At 44.2% G+C, this 22,183-nt stretch overlaps 2 protein-coding genes across 4 annotated transcripts in view; one reads left to right on the top strand and one right to left on the bottom strand.

The window, feature by feature from the left end:
• The window catches only part of kpna5 (karyopherin alpha 5 (importin alpha 6)), a 39,304-nt gene extending 36,330 nt beyond the window's left edge, over positions 1 to 2,974 (bottom strand). Inside the window, exon 1 of one of the 2 annotated variants that reach the window (XM_085997375.1) lies at positions 2,870 to 2,974. The gene's annotated coding sequence lies outside the window, so the exon portion shown is untranslated. The other variant, XM_085997376.1, reaches the window with a different exon arrangement.
• A 1,789-nt stretch (positions 2,975 to 4,763) lies between these two features.
• The window catches only part of zup1 (zinc finger containing ubiquitin peptidase 1), a 44,644-nt gene continuing 27,224 nt past the window's right edge, over positions 4,764 to 22,183 (top strand). Inside the window, exons 1-4 of one of the 2 annotated variants that reach the window (XM_085997373.1) lie at positions 4,764 to 4,972; positions 13,234 to 13,485; positions 15,697 to 16,377; positions 19,869 to 19,979. In XM_085997373.1, coding sequence (XP_085853499.1) covers positions 15,726 to 16,377; positions 19,869 to 19,979 — 763 coding nt within the window. In that variant the 5' untranslated portion in view covers positions 4,764 to 4,972; positions 13,234 to 13,485; positions 15,697 to 15,725. The remainder of the gene's footprint in view (positions 4,973 to 13,233; positions 13,486 to 15,696; positions 16,378 to 19,868; positions 19,980 to 22,183) is intronic. The other variant, XM_085997374.1, reaches the window with a different exon arrangement.

The following is a 22,183-nucleotide window of genomic DNA, read 5'->3' as shown; positions in this document are numbered from 1 at the left end:
CCAAGATAAGAGTTTAAACAAAATGAGTAGCGAAAAACTACATATTTCACAAAAATATGCTTAACTTTATGCACTGAATTCTCTTGTTTATTTTAATACTTTAAACATCTCTTCCTCCCTCCCAGACCAAAGCCTCTCGCAAAAGCCTGGCCTTGGCTAGATTTTTTAATTTAACCTCATAGTAGTTGGAGAAAGTTCTGAGCGACATTGGTGCATTCTGGCCATTTGCAATTTGTAGGATTTCCCTGCAGGCAATCTGTCCATCAGTCATCCGAAGGGTACAAGAGTCGCTTTGGTTTTTCCAAAAGACATTAAAACAAATCGAATACTCAAAGCATTATTTCAGGCAATACTGTCATTTATCTAAATTTATTAAAAATGCCATTTTTCTTTTTTGTGAATTGTTCAAACAACTAGACACAGCAGCCCTTATGATCAATGATTCTGTTTCTAAGTCAAAAAAAATTGTTTGGAGAGAACAGATTGGTTATTATTTGCAGTGGAAAATTCAGTTAAAAAATCACTCCTAAAATAGTTTGAAACAATATGAAACAATGAACTTTGTGTGCTTTCAAGTATTTTTGTTTATAGAAATTTACATTAATTAAAGACCATAAAAGTCAGCAAATTCATTAAGAATGCATTATATTTTCTACTCCTGGCACACGCAAGGAGTGCAAATCACAAAAATGGGCATCACTGCCTGTGATTTTCAGGAATATAAAAAAGACAGGAACCAGCTGACAATGGGGAAAGTGGTAAAGATGTAAAAGGGTAGCAGATAGTTATCGGGGAAGGAGCCAACAGGGGATTTGTGGTCTTATCGTTTGAAAAGGCCCAACTGAACTTTGGGTCCCATTCTCCTGGGCCCTACTATCCCATAAGGCTGTTAGATGCTGCTCCCCCAATACTGCCAGACTGGACTCACCAGTGCTTCATAACTCCTTTACTGGTCCTGCTGGAAGGCAGGTGCCCCTTCCCCAGGCTTCCCGCACCTCTTAACTCAGATCCCTGAATGCCGTCCAGTGCTCACAAACTCCTAGGTGCCATTCCAATGACCCCTGATAGCAATGACCTAAAATTTCCAGATTCTGAATTCTACCTTCCCAATAATCACTAATTCCAAATTCCTTCTCTTGTTGATCTTTTATCTCAGCGCTGTCCCAATGGTCCCAGTACTTCCCTCTTCAGTGTATCCAGAACCCTGTGACTCCCCCAAGTGCCCCCAGACCCAGAGAGCCCCCTCAAAATACTGCTAGACTCAGACCACATTTTAATACTACCAGACTCGCCTTCCCAGCGCTTCTTGGACCACCCCCAATGATGATGTCAAGGTCTTTGCTAACACAACACCCCTGTTCTGAAAAACCTCTGACTCACCACGAATAAAGTCAAGGGATATAAACATCCAGCGCTCGTTCTCTAATTTTCTAACTCAACCTCAATGTCAGTCTCCAAAAACCTTGTCTAATAGATGATTCAAAATATTTATCAGCCTTTATGAAGATTTCTTTCATAAGATCTGTTCCGAATGTATGTTGCACTAATTTAAATTTAATTTCTCTTGTACTTCCACAACTATTCTACTACAGCAAGTAATCTTCAGATGATACCAGTGGTGTTTTGAAAAGTGCATAATGCATGTACTCAAGGAGCACAGATTTCTTTCATCTGTTGTCAAGTTCTGACAAGCAAAGGCAGCATCAGAACCAATTCAATGAATGACAGCATTACAACTCAAGCTTCCATTACTGTACATACTTTGCTACTCTGAACCAAAGAAAATCTCATGTCCTTTAATTCCACAAAGACAGTTAAGGTTTCTATACTAACAACTACTACTGCATATTTTTGATAGCACCATTCTTAGTCCTTTATTTATCAACATTATTGGCCCCTCTTCTGACCTCAGCTTAAACCCCTGCATCTTCCCCACTGAAAGCTATTGCCAATAAACTCAAATTCCTATTTAATGTGAAATACTTTGTTTTCCTCCCTTAAACACTATTCTAGTATCCCTTGCACACTCCTGGACAAGAGGAAAAAGATCTAACTTGGTCCCTAAGTTCCACTCCTCCATGGTCCATCTGATTCTTCCCTTCTTCGACTTCTTCATCTCTGGGGATATGCTGGTATCTACTACATGTCTATTGACTCCCACCTTGATTATACTTGCCTGACCTGCTGAGTGTTATCAGCATTGTCTGCTTTCACCTATTTAAAAAAGAAACACCCAATAGTCTTTCCCTCTAAATCACAACTTTTATGGGCTTAATTCCACCAATAATTTTGATAGAATAGCAGAGAGTGTGGGCCGAATGGCCTCCTCCTGCGTCTAATTCTGAGAGGAAGGTCAACGCTTGCTTCCGCCCCCCCGGACTGTGCCATTAATCACTGACAAGTTTTCCCACACGAATGATGACAACCTGGGTAAAGTGGACGGCGACTGGGAAAAATGTACCCGGCAAAAAAACATCAGCAATCAGAGGAAGAAGGCGGTGGGTGGCGAGCACAGGGAGGGACGCCCCAAATCACTCGGCCGCACACACCCACAAGATGCCGGGGTCGGTGCATGTCCAGCACTAATGGAGGTGGGCCCCGGGAGCGACTCCCCCGCCTTCACCCACACACTCGGGATCAGAGTGGGGAAAACCCGCCGCACCGAGAGTCCTGGCAAAAGGTCCCTTCATTAAACACCCAGACCCGACAGCAGCGGCGGCGGCCCGCATTCCCCGAGCGGCCTACCGCACACAGCCGTGGATTTACCACCTCCACTTACTCGCTGCCCGCAGAGCTCGGTGTGGTTTGGTAATGGCGGGCGGGGAGTGGCCCCGCGGGTGGGGGTGGGGGCAATGCGGCGCGGGCTCACCTCAACCGCCGTCCTGGGCTCCGGGCAGCTGCGCGCGCACCGACCGTCGAATCCGCGCGAACAATATGGCGCGGGTGAAGGAACGTTCTCCCGGCAGGCGCTTCGCCACCAGCCCGATCTGCGCCTGCGCGTCGCCTGCCAATAACACGGGCCATTTACTCATCAGAATCACAGAATGGTTACAGCACAGAAGGAGGTCGCTTTTCGGCCTTTCGAGCCTGGTCCGACTCTCTGCAAGAGCACTTCAGCTAGTCCCACTCCCTCGCCCTTTCCCGTAGTTCTGCTATTTTTTTTGCTTCAGGTACTTATCCAACTCCCTTTTGAAAGCCACGATTGAATCTGCCTCCACCACCCTTTCATTCCAGATCATAACCACTCGCTGTGTAAAAACGTTTTTCCTCATGTCACCTTTGGGCCTTCTACCAATCACCTTAAATCTGTGTCCTTTGGTTCTCGACCCTTCTGCCAATGGGAATAGTTTCTCTCCATCTACTCTGTCCAGACCTCTCATGATTTTGAACACCTGTCAAATCTCTCAATCTTCTCTGCTCTAAGGAGAACAACCCCAGCTTCTCCAGTCTATCCATGTAATTAAAGTCCCTCAACCTCATTGAAACTTATAAAATTCTAACAGGACTAGACAGACTAGATGCAGGAAGGAAGTTCCCGATGGCGGGGGAGTCCAGAACCAGGGGTCACAGTCTAAAGATAAGGGGTAAGCCATTTAGGACAGAGATGAGGAGGAATGTCTTCACCCAGAGAGTGGTGAACCTGTGGAATTCTCTACCACAGAAGGCAGTTGAGGCCAATTTATTAAATATATTCAAGAAGGAGTTAGATATATTTCTTAAGGCTAAAGGGATCAAGGGATATGGGGAGAAGGCAGGGACGTTACTGAGTTTGGATGATCAGCCATGATCTCATTGAATGGTGGAGCAGGCTCGAGGGGCCGAATGGCCTACTCCTGCTCCTATCTTCTATGTTTCTATAACCCTGGAGCCATTCTTGTAAATATTTTCTGCACCCTCTCTAAAGCCTTCACATCTTTCCTAAAGTGTGGTGCCCAGAATTGGACACAATACTCCAGTTGTGGCCGAACCAGTGTTTTGTACTCTATGCCTCTATTTATGAAGCCCGGGATCTCATATGCTTTTTTAACCGCTTTCTCAACCTGTCCTGCCACCTTCAAAGATTTGTGCACATATACCCCTAGGTCTCTCTGTTCTTTAGAATTGTACTCTTTAGTTTATATTGCCTCTCCTCATTCTTCCTACCAAAATGTATCAATTTGCACTTTTCTGCATTAAACTTCATCTGCCATGTGTCTGCCCATTCCACCAGCCTGTCTATGTCTTCTTGAAGTCTATCCCTATCCTCCTCACTGTTCACTATACTTCCAAGTTTCGTGTCATCTGCAAATTTTGAAATTGTGCCCTGTACAGCTAAGTCCAAATCATTAATATATATCAAGAAAAACAGTGGTTCTAGCACTGATCCCTGGGGAACACCACTGTATATCTTTCTCCAGTCCAAAAAACAATCGTTCACCACTACTTTCTTTTCTGTCACTTAGCCAATTTCATATCCATGCTGCCACTGTCCCTTTTATTCCATGGGCTTCAACCTTGCTGGCAAGCCTATTTAACAACAACTTGTATTTTTATAACACAAAAAAATACAAAGTACCTTTTCCCTACTTTAATATATTCAGAATATCGTACTTTCAGCGCCTGCTAATTTGTCCCAATTTTTGTAATTTCCACATTGAAGAACTCTCTGGCGGAAGTGGTTTGTGTGTGTGGGGGGGAGTCGTTTCGCTGTAACGCATTGGTGAACAAGCTCGATCACCGGCCATGATTATCAGTGTGCGCACGCGCACTAGGGAGGGGTCTGTTGTGGGCGGACGGAATTCGATGTAACACCGGAAGTAGCGTTTCTGTGCCAGTCAGTTCCCCCCAGCCCTGATGGTGCAAGTTACGAATTTTGTGGGGCTGACAATAGTCACAGATCAAAAGTCATGTTTTTTGAGGACACGAAGCCTCTGTCGCGGTGATAACACCAAAGTGGTCGTTACTGTGGCCTCCAGTCGGCAGGGCTGAGGCGGTGAGTTCTCCTTCTCTCTCTGCCCTTTACGCCAGACCGAGCTTTCAGAATATCCCCTCTTCAAATTGTAAACTGCTTACTGAGTGAGAGGGAGCAGCAGGGAGGGATGTTAGGGGCGGGCATTTTCAACATTTGGAGGTAAACAAGTAATGGCACCAAATTCTGCACAGTGGTTTAGGCCACAACGAGTGAAGAGATGAAAGAGGGAATCCGAGGGTCAAAGAGAGGTCTAGAAAAAAAAGAGATAGAACATAACAGTAAAAATAAAATCTGTACAATAGCAAGGGAACTGTCAGAGATACAGTGAGAAAATTAAAGAGGCAAATCAGTTTGAAACTGAAGACGAACACAAGATAGTAAATATTCTGAAAATGTTTGCTCCATGTATTTACAAAGGAAGACAGGAGCCAGTGTCCTATCAAAAAAAAAAGTACCTGAAATATTAACACTGTTTCCCTCCACAGATGCTGCCCTGACTTGAGTATTTCCAGCATTTTCTGTTTTTATTATGAGGGAGTTAGTGGACACTGGGGTGCTATTATTAGTTTGGAATGACTAATATAGTGCCTATATGCAGAAAAGGTGACAACACAGACCCCAACAACTGAAGACCTATTACTTCTACGATAGCAACCTATTACTTCTAATTCAGTTCCATGTAAAGTAATAGAATTGAATATGAGGAGTAAACTTGAGAATCAGTATAACAACCTAGCTAGTTAATGGCAATCAACATAGGTTTAGATAGAGAAACTCCTGCTGGACCAACCTCCTTGATTTCTTTTAGGAAGTGATAACCCAGGTCAACTGTGGTAAATCCTACAATGCTGTGTACTTAGATTTCCAAAAAGTTCCACACAAAAGGTTACTATTTAAGCTCAAAGCTGCAGAAATTCAGGGCAACAATTGGGCATGGATAAGAAATAAAAATAGAGAACAATTGGTGCTGGTTTGAGGGGTGATGATAGGGTGGGAGTACCGAATGGAGTGTCCCAGAGTTCAGTGTTAGGCTCACTGCTGTTTCTAATTTGCATCAATGACTTGCATTCAGAAACTCAATGCAAATTGGTAAAATTTGTAGATGCTACTCAGTCCAGTGCAACAGAATCAAAGGAGACAGGTCAGAATTTACAGAATGAGCTAAACAAAATATGTAAGTGTGCTGAACAGGACAAGCAGCTGCGAGACGATAAAGAGCAGCCCGAGAGCGAACCTGAATTAAAACAGCGGCAGCGGTGAGAGGATAAAGAGCGGCCCAAGAGCGAACTTAAATTAAAGCAGCGGCGAGAGGACAAAGAGCAGCCCGAGAGTGGACCTGAATTAAAGCAGCGGTGGGAGGATAAAGAGCAGCCCGAGAGCGGACCTGAATTAAAGCAGCGGCGAGAGGATAAAGAGCGGACCTGAATTAAAGCAGCGGTAGTGGCGAGAGGATAAAGAGTGGTCCTGAATTAAAGCAGCGATGAGAGGATAAAGAGCGGCCTGAGCGCGGACCTGAATTAAAGCAGCGACGAGAGGATAAGGCGCGGCCTGAGAGCAGACCTGAATTAAAGCAGCGACAAGAGGATAAAGAGCGGCCTGAGAGCGGACCTGAATTAAAGCAGCGACGAGAGGATAAAGAGCGGCCTGAGAGCAGACCTGAATTAAAGCAGCGACAAGAGGATAAAGAGCGGCCTGAGAGCAGACCTGAATTAAAGCAGCGACGAGAGGATAAAGAGCAGCCTGAGAGCAGACCTGAATTAAAGCAGTGGCAGCGGCGAGGCTCCGATTCAAAAACAACAACAAAAAATGAGAGTGACGTCACAGGAGAGCAGGTAGGTGACTGGTTGGTGAGTATTACAGATTTTTTTGCTCTCTAAGTTAGGGAAGGGGGTTAAATTAAGAGCTGAGAAACTGTAACTTGCTAATACTTATTAAATTAATAACTTATAAGCTAGATAAAATAATCAAACAATAAAACTAAAATGTCGATTGAATAAAAGCTTTAGCTAATTAATTAATAAATAAAACAAGGTTAACGATGGCAGGGCAGGTGGTGTGTCACAACTGCAGCATGTGGGAGTTTATCAGAGCATCGCGATCCCGAGCAACCGTGTCTACAACTCGAGGAACTTCGGCTCAGAGTTGTTGAGCTGGAGTATGAGCTGCCGACATTGCGATGCATCAGGGAGGGGGAGATTTACCTGACACTTTGTTCCAGGAGGCAGTCACACCCTTTAGGTTAAGTAATACTTTAGAGTTCGTCAGTGGTCAGGGACAGGAGAGTGTGACTACGAGTCAGGAAGGTATGGAGACCCAGGATGTAGTGATGGAGGAGCCTCAGCCCTTGACTTTGTCCAACAGGTACGAGGTACTTGCTACCCGTACGGATGAGGAAAAGGACTGTAGGGAGGATGGGCAAACTGACCATGGCACTGTGGTACGGGGGGGGGGTAGAAGGAAGGAATGTGGTAGGGGACAGTATAGTCAGAGGGATAGCTACTGTTCTCTGCAGCCACGAAAGAGAGTCCTGAAGGATATGTTGCATTCCCGGTGCCAGGGTTAAGAAGCTGCTGGAGAAGAACTTGAAGTGGGCGGGGGAGGGTCCAGTTGTCATGGTCCATGTAGGAACCAACGACATAGGTAGAGTTAAGAATGAAGTTCTGCTGCGGGAGTTTGAGGAGCTAGGGTCTACATTAATAAGCAGAGCCTCAAGGGTAATTACCTCTGGATTACTACCTGAGCCATGTGCAAATTGGCATAGGGTCAAGCAGATCAGAGAGTTAAATGCGTGACTCAAAGAGTGGTATGGGAAGAAGGGGTTTCAATTCATGGGGCACTGGCACCAGTACTGGGGAAAGAGGGAGCTGTTCCGTCGGGACGGGCTCCACTTAAACTGGGCTGGGACCAGCGTCCTCGTGAATCAAATAACTAGGGCTGTAGATAGGGCTTTAAACTAAAGAAAGGCGGGGGGTGGGTCAGGTGAGGGGAAATTTAGAAATCTAAAGTGAAAGGTCAAGACAATAGAGCAGTGTAGCGCTTTTGGGTAAAATAAACAGTGACAGGAAGGGACAGAGAGTTTAACAGTAGCAGTGCAGCAGAGAATAAGGTCAAAGTAGGGAATAATGGTAAAAAAATTAAAGGCTCTTTATCTGAATGCATGAAGCATTCGTAACAAGATGGACGAACTAGTGGCACAAATCGAGATAAATGGGTTTGATCTAATAGCCATTACAGAGACGTGTTTGCAAGGTGACCAAGGTTGGGAACTAAATGTTCCAGGGTACTTGACGTTTCGAAAAGACAGGCAGAATGGAAAAAGAGGGGGGATAGCCCTGACAATGAAGGATGACATAAGGACAGTGGAGAGAAAGGATCTCGGCTCGGAAGATCAGCAAGGAGAATCAGTATGGGTGGAGATAAGGAATAACAAGGGGCAGTAAACACTGATGTGAGTAGCATATAGGCCCCCCTAACAGTAGCTATACCGTTGGACAGAATATTAATCAAGAAATAGTAGCAGCTTGTAACAAAGGTAAAGCAATAATCGTGGGGAATTTTAATCTTCATGTAGACTAGACAAATCAAATTGGCAAAGGTAGTCTGGAGGACGAGTTCATGGAATGCATTTGGGACAGTTTCCTAGAACATTGTCATGGAACCAACCTGGGAACAGGCTATTTTAGATCTTGTATTGTGTAATGAGACAGAGTTAATTAGCAATCTCATAGGAAAGGATCCTCTGGGGCAGAGTGATCATAATATGATAGAATTTCACATTAAGTTTGAGAGTGACTTGCCTAAGTCCGAAACTAGAGTCTTAAACTTAAATAAAGCCAATTACATAGGTATGAGGGTGAGTTCGCTAAGGTAGAATGGAAAAAATAGATTAAAAGGTATGGCGGTAGATAAGCAGTGGCTAGCATTTAAAGAAATATTTCATAATTCTCAACAAAAATACATTCCATTGAGAAACAAAAACTTCATGGGAAAAGTGATCCATCCGTGGCTGACTAAAGAAGTTAAGGATAGCATTAGATTGAAAGAAGAAGCTTATAATGTTGTGAAGAATAGTAGTAAGCCTGAGGTTTGGGAGAGTTTCAGAAACCAGCAAAGGATGACCAAAAAATTGATCAAAAGGGAAAAAATAGAATGAGAGAAAACTAGCAAGAAATATAAAAACAGATTGTAAGAGCTTCTACAAGTATGTAAAAAGGAAGAGAGTAGCAAAAGTAAATATTGGTCCCTTAGAGGCTGAGACAGGAGAAATTATTATGAGGAATAAGGAAATGGCAGAAACGTTAAACAAATATTTTGTATCTGTCTTCACAGTAGAAGATACAAAAAGCCTACCAAAAATGGCAGGGGACCAAAGGTCTAATGAGGGGGAGGAACTTAATGTAATTAATGTAAGTAAAGAAGAAGTACTAGAGAAACTAATGGGTCTAAAAGCCGACAAATCCCCTGGACCTGACGGCCTACATCCTAGGGTTCTAAAAGAGGTGGCTGCAGAGATAGTGGATACATTGGTTTTGATCTTCCAAAATTCCCTAGATTCTAGAATGGTCCAGCGGATTGGAAGGTCGCAAATGTTACACCGCTATTCAAGAAAGGAGGGAGAGAGAAAACGGGAAACTACAGGCCAGTTAGCCTGAGATCAGTTGTCGGGAAAATGCTGGAATCCATTGTTAAGGAAGTGGTATCAGGGCACTTAGAAAATCATAACATGATTAGGCAGAGTCAACATGGTTTATGAAAGGGAAATCGTGTTTGACAAATTTATTAGTTTTTTGAGGATGTAACTAGCAGGGTAGATCTCCTTAACAGAGACTCTGTCTTCGACGCAAGTATCCTCAACTCCATCCCGCAGCATGCTACCTGCCACCATCTCGGCACAACCCCGGCCCGGCATGAGGTTGAAAAGGCCATCTGACAACTGAAGAACAACAAGGCCTCAGGAGCAGATGGAATTCCTGCCGAGGCACTAAAGCATGGCGGAGAAGCACTACTGGCACGAATTCATGAACAAATTTCTCTTATCTGGAAGGAGGAAAGCATGCCAGGGAATCTGAGATGCTGTAATTGTGACCATCTTCAAGAAAGGTGACCAGTCCGATTGCGGTAATTACAGAGGAGATTCTCTGCTGTCTGCCACAGGGAAAGTCATCACAAGAATCCTCCTCAATCGCCTTCTCCTAGTGGCCGAAGAGTTGCTCCCAGAGTCGCAATGTGGATTCCGCCCACTAAGGGGCACAATGGACATGATCTTCATCGTGCGTCAATTACAAGAGAAATGCAGGGAACAGCACCAACCGCTGTACATGGCTTTCTTTGATCTCACAAAGGCCTTCGACACTGTCAACCGTGAGGGATTATGGAGTGTCCTCCTCAAATTCGGCTGCCCTCAAAAGTTTGTCACCATCCTCCTCCTGCTTCACGACGACATGCAAGCCGTGATCCTGACCAACGGTTCCACCACAGACCTTATTCACGTACGGACCGGGGTCAAGCAAGGCTGTCATTGCACCAACGCTCTTCTCGATCTTCCTTGCTGCAATGCTCCATCTCACCCTCAATAAGCTCCCCGCTGGAGTGGAGCTAATTTACAGAACAAACGGGAAACTGTTGAACCTCTGTCGCCTCCAGCCCAGATCCAAGGTAGGCCCATCTTCTGTCGTCTAATTACAGTATGCAGACGCGCTTGCGTCTGCGCTCACTCGGAGGTCGAACTCCAAACCAGTCAGCACCTTCACCGAAGCGTACGAGAGCACGGGCCTTGCACTAAACATCCATAAGACAAAGATCCTCTAGCAACCTGCCCCCACCACATAGTACTGCCCCCCGATTATCAAAATCCACGACAAGGCCTTGGACAACGTGGACCACTTTCCATACCTCGGGAGCCTACTGTCAACAAGGGCAGACATCGATGACAAAGTCCAACACCGCCTTCAATGTGCCAGTGCAGCCTTTGGTCACCTGACTAAGAGTGTTTGAAGACCAGGACCTCAAACCCGGCACAAAGCTCATGGTCTACAGAGCAGCAGTGATACCCGCCCTGCTGTATGCCTCAGAGACATGGACCATGTACAGCAGGCATCTCAAAGCACTGGAGAGGTACCACCACGCTGACTCCGCAAGATCCTGCAAATCCATTGGCAGGAAAGGCGCACCAACGTCGGTGTTCTCACTCAGGCCAGCATCGAAGCTTTGACCACGCTCGATCAGCTCCGATGGACGGGTCACATTGTCCGCATGCCCGATACGAGACTCCCAAAACAAGCGCTCTACTCGGAGTTCCAACATGGCAGGAGAGCCCCAGGTGGGCAGAGGAAACGCTTCAAGGACACCCTCAAAGCCTCCTTGAAAAAGTGCAACATCCCCACTGACACCTGGGAATCCCTGGCCCAAGACCGCACAAAGTGGAGGAGAAGTATCGGGAAGGCACCGAACACCGAGTCTCTTTGCTGGGAGCAAGTGGAAGCCAAGCGCAAGGAGCGCACGTCAACCCAAGCAGCCCGCCCACCCCTTCAACCACCGTCTGCCCCACCTGTGACAGAGACTGTAGGTCCCGCATTGGACTCATCAGTCACCTGAGAACTTATTTTTAATGTGGAAGCAAGTCATCCTCGGTTCCGAGGGACTGCCTAAGAAGAAGAGATAAAGGGGAACCAATGGGCATAGTCTCAGGATAAGGGGCTGGCCTTTTAAGACTGAGATGCGGAGGAATTTCTTCACTCAGAGGGTTGTGAATCTTTGGGATTTTCTCCCCCAAAGGGCTGTGGATGCTGAGTCGTTGAGTTTATTCAAGGGTGAGAGAGAGAGTTTTTTGGACTCTAGGGGAATCAAGGGATATGGGGATCGGGCAGGAAAGTGGAGTTGAGGTAGAAGATTATTGAGTGGTGGAGCAGGCTTGTGGGGCCGAATGGCCTACTCCTCCTAACTCTTATGTTCTTGAGTTCAATAAATGCAGAGTAGCAATTAATAAAGCCAATAGAATGTTGAACTACATAGCAAAAACAAGTTGGAGGAAGTTATGAGCAAACTATACTGTCAGATCACGTTTGACTACTGTGACCAGTTCTGGTCGTCCAATTGGCTAATTTAGTGTATTGATACCTAGAAACAAAACATACCTAAACCAATACACTTTACTGCAGTGCTAGTATACTTTTTGTATGATGCTCTTAATTTGCTACTAGTACGACACCAAACTGTTGCATAACCTAAAATGCTCTCCCAACTCTAATAGAACAAAATCTACAAATGTTGTGCTGGGTACTTTTTTTTACAGTTTTGAGTGGACATACTGTGAAGATGTAATTTTTTTAATACATATTTTACTGAAATTCTTGTGTAAACATGCCTATAGTATGACTGCACAAAAATTTCACAAGCTCACCATTGTATTATGTTCAAATCCAAGTGACAATCCTGTAATATTATTGTTGTATTAATGTAATATTCAAGTACCTTCATCCTTTCTTGGTGTACTCTAAACGTTTTCTTGTTTTATACTGTATGTGGTTAGAATCAGAGAATCTATTTCCCAATTTTATTGTTCCCAACTCTTTCTACCCTATCTCTGGGTTAGCTGAAATGATAAATTTGACAGCCTAACTAATACATATGTCACTCTACTATGTTGGATCAGACTACAGGTGAACAAATGCTGTGTTCAGTGCAAAGTGACAGCCCTGGTGAGGTGACAGGATTACTAATCCGCTTGAGATTTAATTAAAAAATCTGTTTTAAATATACATGGAGGGTGGGTGGATGGAGCACCATCATTACAAGGACTGCAGCAGTTCCAGATGAAGGCCCTCTTTCACTTTCTCAGGGCAATTGGGGATGGACAATAAATGCAGACCTGCCAGTATCGCCTAGATCCAATGAACACTTTTATTAACAAAAGAAATACATTCCTGCTTGTTAGATTTTAGAAAGTCTGTCACTAGTGATGCAAAACTAAGAAACCTAGCTCTTTAAGAATGATAACTGCAGTATGTAGTTAAAAATGTTCTTAACTTAGGCTAGAAAATATTGTGAACCTAAATAAAGTAAGCAGATGGCAGTGATTTAAATGTATGTGTCTCTGCTATTTGCATTGTCCAGTATAATTGTACTGCGTTTAGCGGTGCCATCTATAACTGTGCTGCCACATTGTCTCTGCAATTGAGCTACTTATATGCATTTTGAGTGGAAACTGTAATTATACAAAGTTATATTTCACTTTTAATTGCTTTTTTGCCAGTAGGACTTATTTCTTGTAAATTCTGTTCTAGACAGGACATTTCTGGGGAATAGACTGCTGAAAGAGATTACTTTGAATGTTTGAGATCAAGCAATTTTCAGGTGATGGAGGCTGTATTTGCAAGCTGCTACAATGTCATCAGATCACTTTGAAGATCTCAATTCTGGCAAGAAGTGCTTAATGATATCCATTGCAGTCTAGATCTACGCATGATAGAAACTTTTCAGACTGATTTTTAAATATATACATTTTGGGTTCTTGGGTGCCTTGATTTAATTAAAAGGTAAGTACCCACTTTATGTTCAGCAATCTAGAGCTGAAAAAGTTTGATAAATCTTTTAAGATTTTCAGTACTGTGGCCAAATAAGATTTGAAGCCATTGTTAATATTATGTTGAATGGAGATTTTTGAGAAGGAATTGGGATATTATCATTGCAGAGCATTACTGTTGCATGATTCACAGGAAGATATAGGCCCGTATTTTCCGATCGCAGGCCTCCCGCGGGCGGAGGCCTGCGATCTGGAAAAATCTGCGCCCTTACCTGAAAGCTCCCGGGACGCGCACAGTTCCGATGCTGGGCCTCACCAAACTCCAAGTGCGCAGGGCCCACGTATCCCAGAGGCACATGTAGTTCGCAGCATCCCTGGGATCACGTGGGCCATGGGGAGCCAATCACAGAAGGGAATATCTGGCCCATAAATAATAAGAGATACCAGAGCTGTGGGAAGAGATTTAAATGATGGTTATAAGCTGTGAGTGATGCTTCAGCAGTTGATAACAGATGTCCTTATCAGTAGAGTCTTTGAATCACTCTAGTGTGGGCTCCCTTGCCAGTTAAATGGGCCACATGGTGCCTTACTGATTACTTTCAGAAGGCTTTCGATAAGGTCCCACATAAGAGATTAGCGTGCAAAATTAAGGCACATGGGATTGGGGGCAAGGTATTGACTTGGATAGAGAACTGGTTGGCGGACAGAAAGCAAAGAGTAGGAATAAACGGGTCGTTTTCCGAGTGGCAGGCAGTGACTAGTGGGGTACCGCAAGGATCGGTCCTAGGACCCCAGCTGTTCACAATATAAATGATCTGGACGAGGGAATTGGATGTAATATCTCCAAATTTGCAGACGACACAAAGCTGGGTGGGAGGGTGAGCTGTGAGGAGGATGTCGTGAAACTCCAGTACGATTTGGACAGGTTGGGTGATTGGGCAGAAACATGGCAAATGCACTATAATGTGGATAAATGTGAGGTTATCCACTTTGGTGGCAAAAACAGGAAGGCAGATTATTATTTGAATGGCAATAGATTGGGAGAAGATGAAGTGCAAAGAGACCTGGGTGTTATTGTGCACCAGTCGCTGAAGGTAAGCATGCAGGTGCAGCAGGCGGTTAAGAAGGCAAATGGTATGTTGGCCTTCGTAGCAAGAGGGTTCGAGTACAGGAACAAGGATGTCTTGCTACAGTTGTACAGGGCCTTGGTGAGACCGCACCTTGAGTACTGTGTGCAGTTTTGGTCACCTTACCTGAGGATGGACGTTCTTGTCATGGAAGGAGTGCAGCGAAGATTCACCAGGCTGATACCTGGGATGGCAGGAATGACGTATGAGGAGAGATTGTGTCGATTGGGCTTATACTCACTGGAGTTTAGAAGATTGAGAGGGGATCTCATCGAAACTTATAAAATTCTGTCAGGCCTGGACAGACTAAATGCAGGAAGGATGTTTATGATGGCCGGGGAGTCCAGAACCAGGGGTCATAGTCTAAGGATAAGGGGTAAGCCATTTAGGACTGAAATGAGGAGGAATTTCTTCACCCAGAGTGATGAACCTGTGGAATTCTCTGCCACAGAGGGTGGTGGAGGCCAGTTCATTAAATATATTCAAAAAAGAGTTGGATATATTTCTTAAGGCTAAAGGGATCAAGGGATATGGGGAGAAGGCAGGGACAGGGTACTGAATTTGGATGATCAGCCATGATCTCATTGAATGGCGGAGCAGGCTCGAAGGGCCGAATGGCCTACTCCTGCTCCTATCTTCTATGTTTCTATGTAATACACACCTGGAAGGTTCAAGTTAGATCCCTGACATGTACTGTGTTATCTGATATCAGATGGGGTGGTAGTTTGGATCTGTTTGTTGACCTCCAGCAATCCTGAGGAAAAATCAGTCAAGTTTCCTACTTCGGATGGCTGCCCAGTGTGGGCATCAGGTTAGGACAAGATTGACCTAGGCTGCGATATACTGTGTCTTGATACCCCCTGTGTATGCTCCCACAAATCATTTTTTAAAAACTCAACAGTCAGGTGGGGGATATGAGTATTTTTAAAAGGAAATATACTTGATAACATTGCAGGGTCTGGTATATTCTTTTAATTATGCATATCCTATTTGTTGCACCATAAATATTACAGAATATATTTCTCATATTTACAAGCTAGCAGTCTTTGCATTGTACAGATATGCAATGTCACGATTTTTTTCCTTTTCTTAAATAGATGTGAGAGTGTCAATTCGTTAATACGGCATGTTCACCTGTGATATTTGTGGGCAAAGTGACCTGTCCGAACCAGACATGAGGACACATATTCTTATTGTCCACGAAGAAAATGAGTACAGCTGTCCAATCTGCAATCTTTCTGGAATCAGCTATAATGAATTAATGTTCCATATAGAGACCTCCCACAGTGAGGTGAAACCTGCAGATGATGGGGCAAGCTGTTCCATTGATAAAGAAAAGGATTCCGATTCTTCACTTCAGACCAGTAGGTTGACTCAATTAAAACATAAAAAGGCTCTGGAACAAAAAGAATTTGAAGTGGACAGGATGGAAGAGCCAAAACCAGAAGAGCTTCAGATGTCTTGCGCTGCTTCACCTTCTAACTGTGAGAGACCACTTAGACAAAACTTAAATAGAAAGAGTGAATCTAGAAGATTAATACAATCCGAAGCTTTCAATGGGCATTTTTCAGGAACTGTTTGGAGGCAACCCAAGCAAAAACTATCTGATAAGAACAATGAAGGATCAAAAGACAATGGACTTTGTGGCAGTTCTGAAGAATCTGTGAAATTTGATGCCCCAGAATGTCCTTTTTGTGGCCTAATAGGAAGTTCAGGAGAGGATCTAAATGAACATGTTAAAACCAAACATGTAGAGATGCTGGAAACCCCTCAAAAAGGTGTGATCTATGTGTATGATACAATACTTCTAATCTTCAGCAGTATAAATGTGGCAGAACTAAGAGCTCAGTGATGTGGGTAGAGAAATGTCACTTTATTTATAAAATTAATACTCTAGGGTAGTCCTCTACAATGGCCTTATCCTCACCTATTTGTCTGAGAAATGCAAACATTCCCAACCTGCTATGTCTAAATTTTTTTAAATGTTACACTTTTTTTTAAGTGGTTCATTTCCCAATTAAGATCATTATCCTCACTGCATTTCCAAGCCTAGTTGATGGAATATGTTTGCTTAATTGTGGCTCCCAGTACCTCCTGCTGCTTACTGCTTTCAGGAGAGCAGCACTATGTACCCAGTTGGTACTAACATATCTAGGCTATGGTTCCTCCTGGACTGGAATCTGCATTAGTCCCTATGAGCTGCTGGTGATGTAATGGGCTTGAATTTGCGGTCGGAGGCTTCCCATGGGCGGATGCCTCCAAACAGCAATAAAAGTACGTGCCTACCTGATGGTCCTGGATCCACAGAGGCTCGCGCATGTGCAAATAGCCCAACTCTCCGCCAGCGGATGTCCATTTCCCTGGGTTGCAGAGGATCTGTCAAGAATATTCTTGACAGATCGCAAGTTCCAGGTTTTCGCGCAACGCATGCGTAAACCCAGAACTTGCGAGGCACTTGTGGCCGTGCACGCACCGTGTACGTCGTCATAGGCCCCTGGAAAATCCGGGCCACTGTGTCCTGTAGGTGGCATCAGTTGAGTGGCTTTCTGCTAATTCTGGAGACCTGATAGTGTCTCGGCAAGTGAGGGGAAATAAAACATTTCTGTAACGTAGGAGGTTTTCTAAACTCTTTTGCTTTCTACTTGGCAGAAGTGGTTTATAACAAAAGTTTCCCCTTTCATAGAGGCTAAATCTTTTATTGGAGCAAAACCAAATTTTTGTATGAAGATTCAATTAATGGTATCTCAGACAAACTTGATATGCTAGATCAGTATGAGTGTTAATCCCCCCAACCGTTATCCCTGTCAGACCCTCCTTCCTGACTTGCCCTCGTGCTGGGGATCGTAAGAGCATAAGATACATGAGCAGGAGTGGGCCATACAACCTGCTCTGCCATTCAATAAGATCAAGGCCAATGGTCCCTGTAAGCTGCACTTTGTTCTGCGTGGCCTGTTTCTTTTAATGTGCTGTCCCGTTAAATTTTCGCACATGCGCGGTATTTACAATGGAGAAACCGGTGAGCGGCCTGCGTGGGATCTTTCCCATTACTGCGCGGCCGCGCAGCTTAGAGGGAACATTGATGATGGCTGAACTTCTACCTCAACTCCACTTCCTGCCCAGTCCCCCTATCCCTTGATTCCCTTAGTGCCCAAAATTCTATTGATCTGTGTCTTGAATATACTCAACAACTGAGCAGCCACAGCCCTCTGGGTAGAGAATTCCAAATATTCGCAACCCTCTGAGTGAAGACATTTCTCCTCATCTCAGTCCTAAATGGCTGACCCCTTATCCTGAGACTATGACCCCTGGTTCTAGATTTTTCTGCCAGGGGAAATGGCCTCTTAGCATCTACCTTGTCAAGCCCTCTAAGAATTTTATATGTTTCAATGGGATTACCTCTCATTCTTCTAAACTCCAGAGCATATAGGCCCATTCTACTCAATCCCTCCTCACAGGACAGACCTCTCATTCCGGGAATCAGTCTAGTTCCCTCTGGTCCCTGGTGGCACGCTTCTGATGCCCAATTTTAATAGCTGGGCAGCCACATCCTGCCTACTTCCCCGGCTGTTTTGGTCAGGGAGTCAGCCAGCGGTATGGTAATGAGGCTCGGCCACTGAAATCAGCTGGGCCTCCCCACTGCCAGTCGTGGATGAGCTGGCTGTTTGCTATGCTGCGTTCTTACCTAGAACTTCAACTGACCCTTATATGTTTCAGTAGCATTTCTGAAGTTGGTGCGTTAGTTTGTTTTGATGGCTTCTTGGCCGAGTTTGATATTTGGTTTAAGGCCCATTAATTCGGGCCTCCACGGGTGTGTACGCGCTGGGTACTCGCGTGTGGGCCCAATGGAAGTGCCGGTTTCCTGCATGCACTGCGCATGCGCGGGAAACCGGCACTTCCGTTCCTCTGAAAGCAGGGGTTCAGAGGTCAAACGCGTGCGTGGGGGGAGTCTGCACGTGCGCTTTGGGCTTACGTTTTTTTTTACAGGTTTTTCCGTGAGGGTAAGTCTTTAGAATTTAGAAATGTAAAAAGCAGGCGTAAGGCCTGCTTTTTCCAAGGTAAGTGGTCAATTAATTAAAATTAAAACATTTTTTCCACAGGTTTATTATTTTTAAATACTTTAAAGCAAGGTAAGTTTATTTTTAGCCCCGTTAGAATGTAAAAAAAAATTTTCCAAAAATTTAAATTGTTTAAAATAGTTATTTAATGTAATTTATAGTTTATTTAAAAAGTGTGATTTAAAAAAAAAAAAAAAAAAAAAAAAATTTGAAGGTTTACTGCTATTTTGGGGCCGTAGTATTTATAACTATTGACAGGTCTTTCTGTCAATACTTATGAATGGAGCATTCCCTGCTCCGATTGGCTGCCCATGGCCCACGTGATCCCAGGGGACGCATCGAACTAACCGCCCCTGGGACACGCAAGCACTGCGCGCCGGCAGCTGGACGGGGGCCCACGGCTCAACTGCCGGCGCGCAAGGTAAGTGCGGGTCGGGGGCTTACACCCGCGGGAAGCCCCCAACCTGAATTTCTGGGCCTATGTATTTTGCATCAATGCAAAGTGGTTTTGCCTTATGATGACACAAAAACGTGTACGCTTTGCTTAATTAAGAGCAATGAGTAGCTGGCAGTATAACTCAACATTGCAGGTTTTACATTAATTTGAGCAGGCACCTGTCCCAAACCTGTACCTGCAGTCTAACAGCACCATTCATGTTTATTGTAGTGTAGAAGGGGAAGGTATGTCATATTTTTGCTCATGAAGCTAGAATAAGACCAATTTCAGTGTGTCAGTTTGTTTATCTCTGTTAACCTTAATGTCATTTTTTGGTGGCGGGAGATGAAAATGAATTGATTTAAAAGAAGACACTCCTGGGAAGGGCAGTAAAATCACATTATAATGTTTACCTAAAATCCTCAACTATCTTGAGTCAAAATAAGTCTCAATGTTTTAAGTGGAAAAATTGATCTTTTTTTCATCTTTGTGAGCAATCCATGCTGGAAGCACTCATTTTATAGGTAGTTAGCCAGCAATTTAATTAATTAGATCACTTGAGATTGGTCAAATTCATGTACCTCCTTCCCACCACAAAGCACTTTTTGATAGGTGTGTATCTCTCTTCCTTCATATACTAAAAACAACAGGTCAGCTCATTATATCACATCACAAAACAACCTATTATCTTTTTTTTTTAAATGTCCTATTTGTATAAAATATCTGCTAGTATTTTGTATGTTGAACTGGAGTTTAATTTTCACCTTGCATTTGTTAGGTTGTGGAAAGCAGAGACTGTATTCATGTCCCATGTGCAAACTAGTATTTGCAAATTGCCAGATACTGCAGGAACATGTTGAGTTGCACTTAGCTGAGAGCAGAGCTGAAGGTAATACATTGTGTTGCTTTTCTAAATAAGATTATAATGTGAAAAGCTGTTCTTTATTGGTTTAACCTGGCAAATTCACTTAGTTGTCCAACAGCTCGGCTCTTGACACTGAAAGGCACTTTGAAAATTTGCAAAGCTTCCACAAAATTTATTTCTGTAATCACGTCTTTGACCACTTCCTGCAGAGTTTCTTCCATTTCCTGCTTGGTTTCTCAACTGATCCCCAGCTAAATTCCTTGGGGTGTTTGTTATACAAGTGAAAGATGCTGTATACATGTGAGGTTGTTGTTGTAGTAGTACCAAGAAACTGTTATTTTTGTTTCATTTCAAATTTCTAGCATTTAAGGTTTTCCATTTTATGTATGCTCTTCTGAGATTGGTGTTAAGGCATGTTCTGGGGCAGAGTAGAGCGAATGTTACCGTACGTCTATTTTTTTGAGCATTTGATGTGAATTTTGAATGCTACACATTTCATCAGTTACCCTGTTCAAATCGTCATGGTGGATGCATAGTGTTTATTGCCAAGTTCTACCTTGGCCTCTTCCCAACGCCTTTCACAGCTTTTCCTCAGAATGTCTCTTTCATCCCTCCCACCTCTCACTTGGAATCCTTGTCTTGTACCGTCCTCCAAAGCAAACCCTGTTTTCTTCAATGAGATCTCCATTAGCCTCTGTGCCAACTGAGTCCTCATCCTTGGTGATTTTCAATGATGCCTACCTCATGCTCCCTTGACCTGCTCCCAGTCAACATGCTGATCACTGAATTACTGTTCCTATGCACCATGCTTGCTGATGTTAGTGGCTTCCTTTGCTCAGGCACCTAAACTCCCTTAACCCCATTCCTCCTGTCCTTACTCGATCTCACTGCAGATAAACTCTCCCACGACTTTCACAATCCTCCCCTTGATCCTGCCATCTCTTGTGGCCTCTCCATTTTCCAAGTCTCAATAACTGACTAGGTTTTATCTTGCCACTTCCTCATCTCCCTTACTACTACATCCATCTGCCTTCCACCCACCCCAATACCATCACCATCCACTTTTGAAAAAACTCCGTTCCCTTACTAATTGCCTTTCAAGCTCCCAACTCCCTCTCCTTTGGCCCTCCACTCATCTCGACAACTCTACTGGTGTTGACCTGCTCGACTGCTTTCTTGCCCCTGCCTTTGATGCCCTCATTCCCAGTCACTCATAGTCTCCCACCCCTCCTGTTCTCTCAGTACAGCCTCCCATAATTCTGAGAGATGCAAACTTGAGCTCATCTGGTGCAGAGTTATTCATTATACTTATAATTATTATTACACATTATTGATATACTTAATTGCTAGATCTATCAGAATCATGTTAAGCACTACTGTATCTCATGCTCCTAAGCAAGGATAATCCTTAGCTCCTTTTCTTCATGATGAACCATCTCCTCAAATCTCTCCCATCACTTAGCCTGCCCACTAGGTCATCTGTTCCAATTATGCCTACCTCATGCTCATGATGGTGATGCTCCCTTGACCTGCTCCCAATCAACATGCTGACTGATCAACTAGCCTTCCTAGGCACCATGCTTGGTGATAATGGCTCCCTTTGCTCAGGCGCCAACTCCCCCCCCATTCAAAACTGCCATCATCACCCTCGCCTTCAAAAAGCTCACCTTTCACCCATTCATCTTCCCCATCTCGAACATCCCTTTCCCATATAAGATCTTTGAATGTGTCATTGCCTTGAGGTTCTGTGCCCACCTGTCCCAAAACTACTGTTCAAATCCCTTCACTCCAGCTTCTGCTCAGCTGAAAGCCCTGGCCAAAATCATGAATGGCATCTTTCGTGACCTTGACCACAATGCATTATCCCTCTTTGTTCTTGACCTCTGTAGCATTTGATATTGTAGACCATTGACTCTGCTGTATTGTCCAGCTGCTTAGGACTATCCTTATGTAGTTCCAGTCTTACACAGCCAGTGCATCTCCAGCAAAGGCCTCTCCTCCTGTCCCAGCACTGTCACCTCCAGAGCCGCTCATGGATTTAATTCCCCCCCCCCCCCGGGCTTTCCACTTTCTCAGCTACATGACGCTCCTCATTGACAAAGGCATGGGCCAGTTTCCATATGTATGCTGGTGAAACCCAGCTCTAAACTTTCTCCACCACTTACCTTGAGCTCACAGCCACCTCTGTGAGGGTCGACAGGCCTGCCATCAAATTGTGGGTGAGTCAA

The sequence above is a fragment of the Somniosus microcephalus genome, chromosome 9, assembly GCF_052327205.1.
Source record: "Somniosus microcephalus isolate GS21.2 chromosome 9, FLI_Smic_1.0, whole genome shotgun sequence".
NCBI classification, from domain to species: Eukaryota; Metazoa; Chordata; class Chondrichthyes; order Squaliformes; family Somniosidae; genus Somniosus; species Somniosus microcephalus.
Note: the sequence above shows the minus strand (reverse complement) of the source record. Positions and strands in the feature narration are given on the sequence as shown.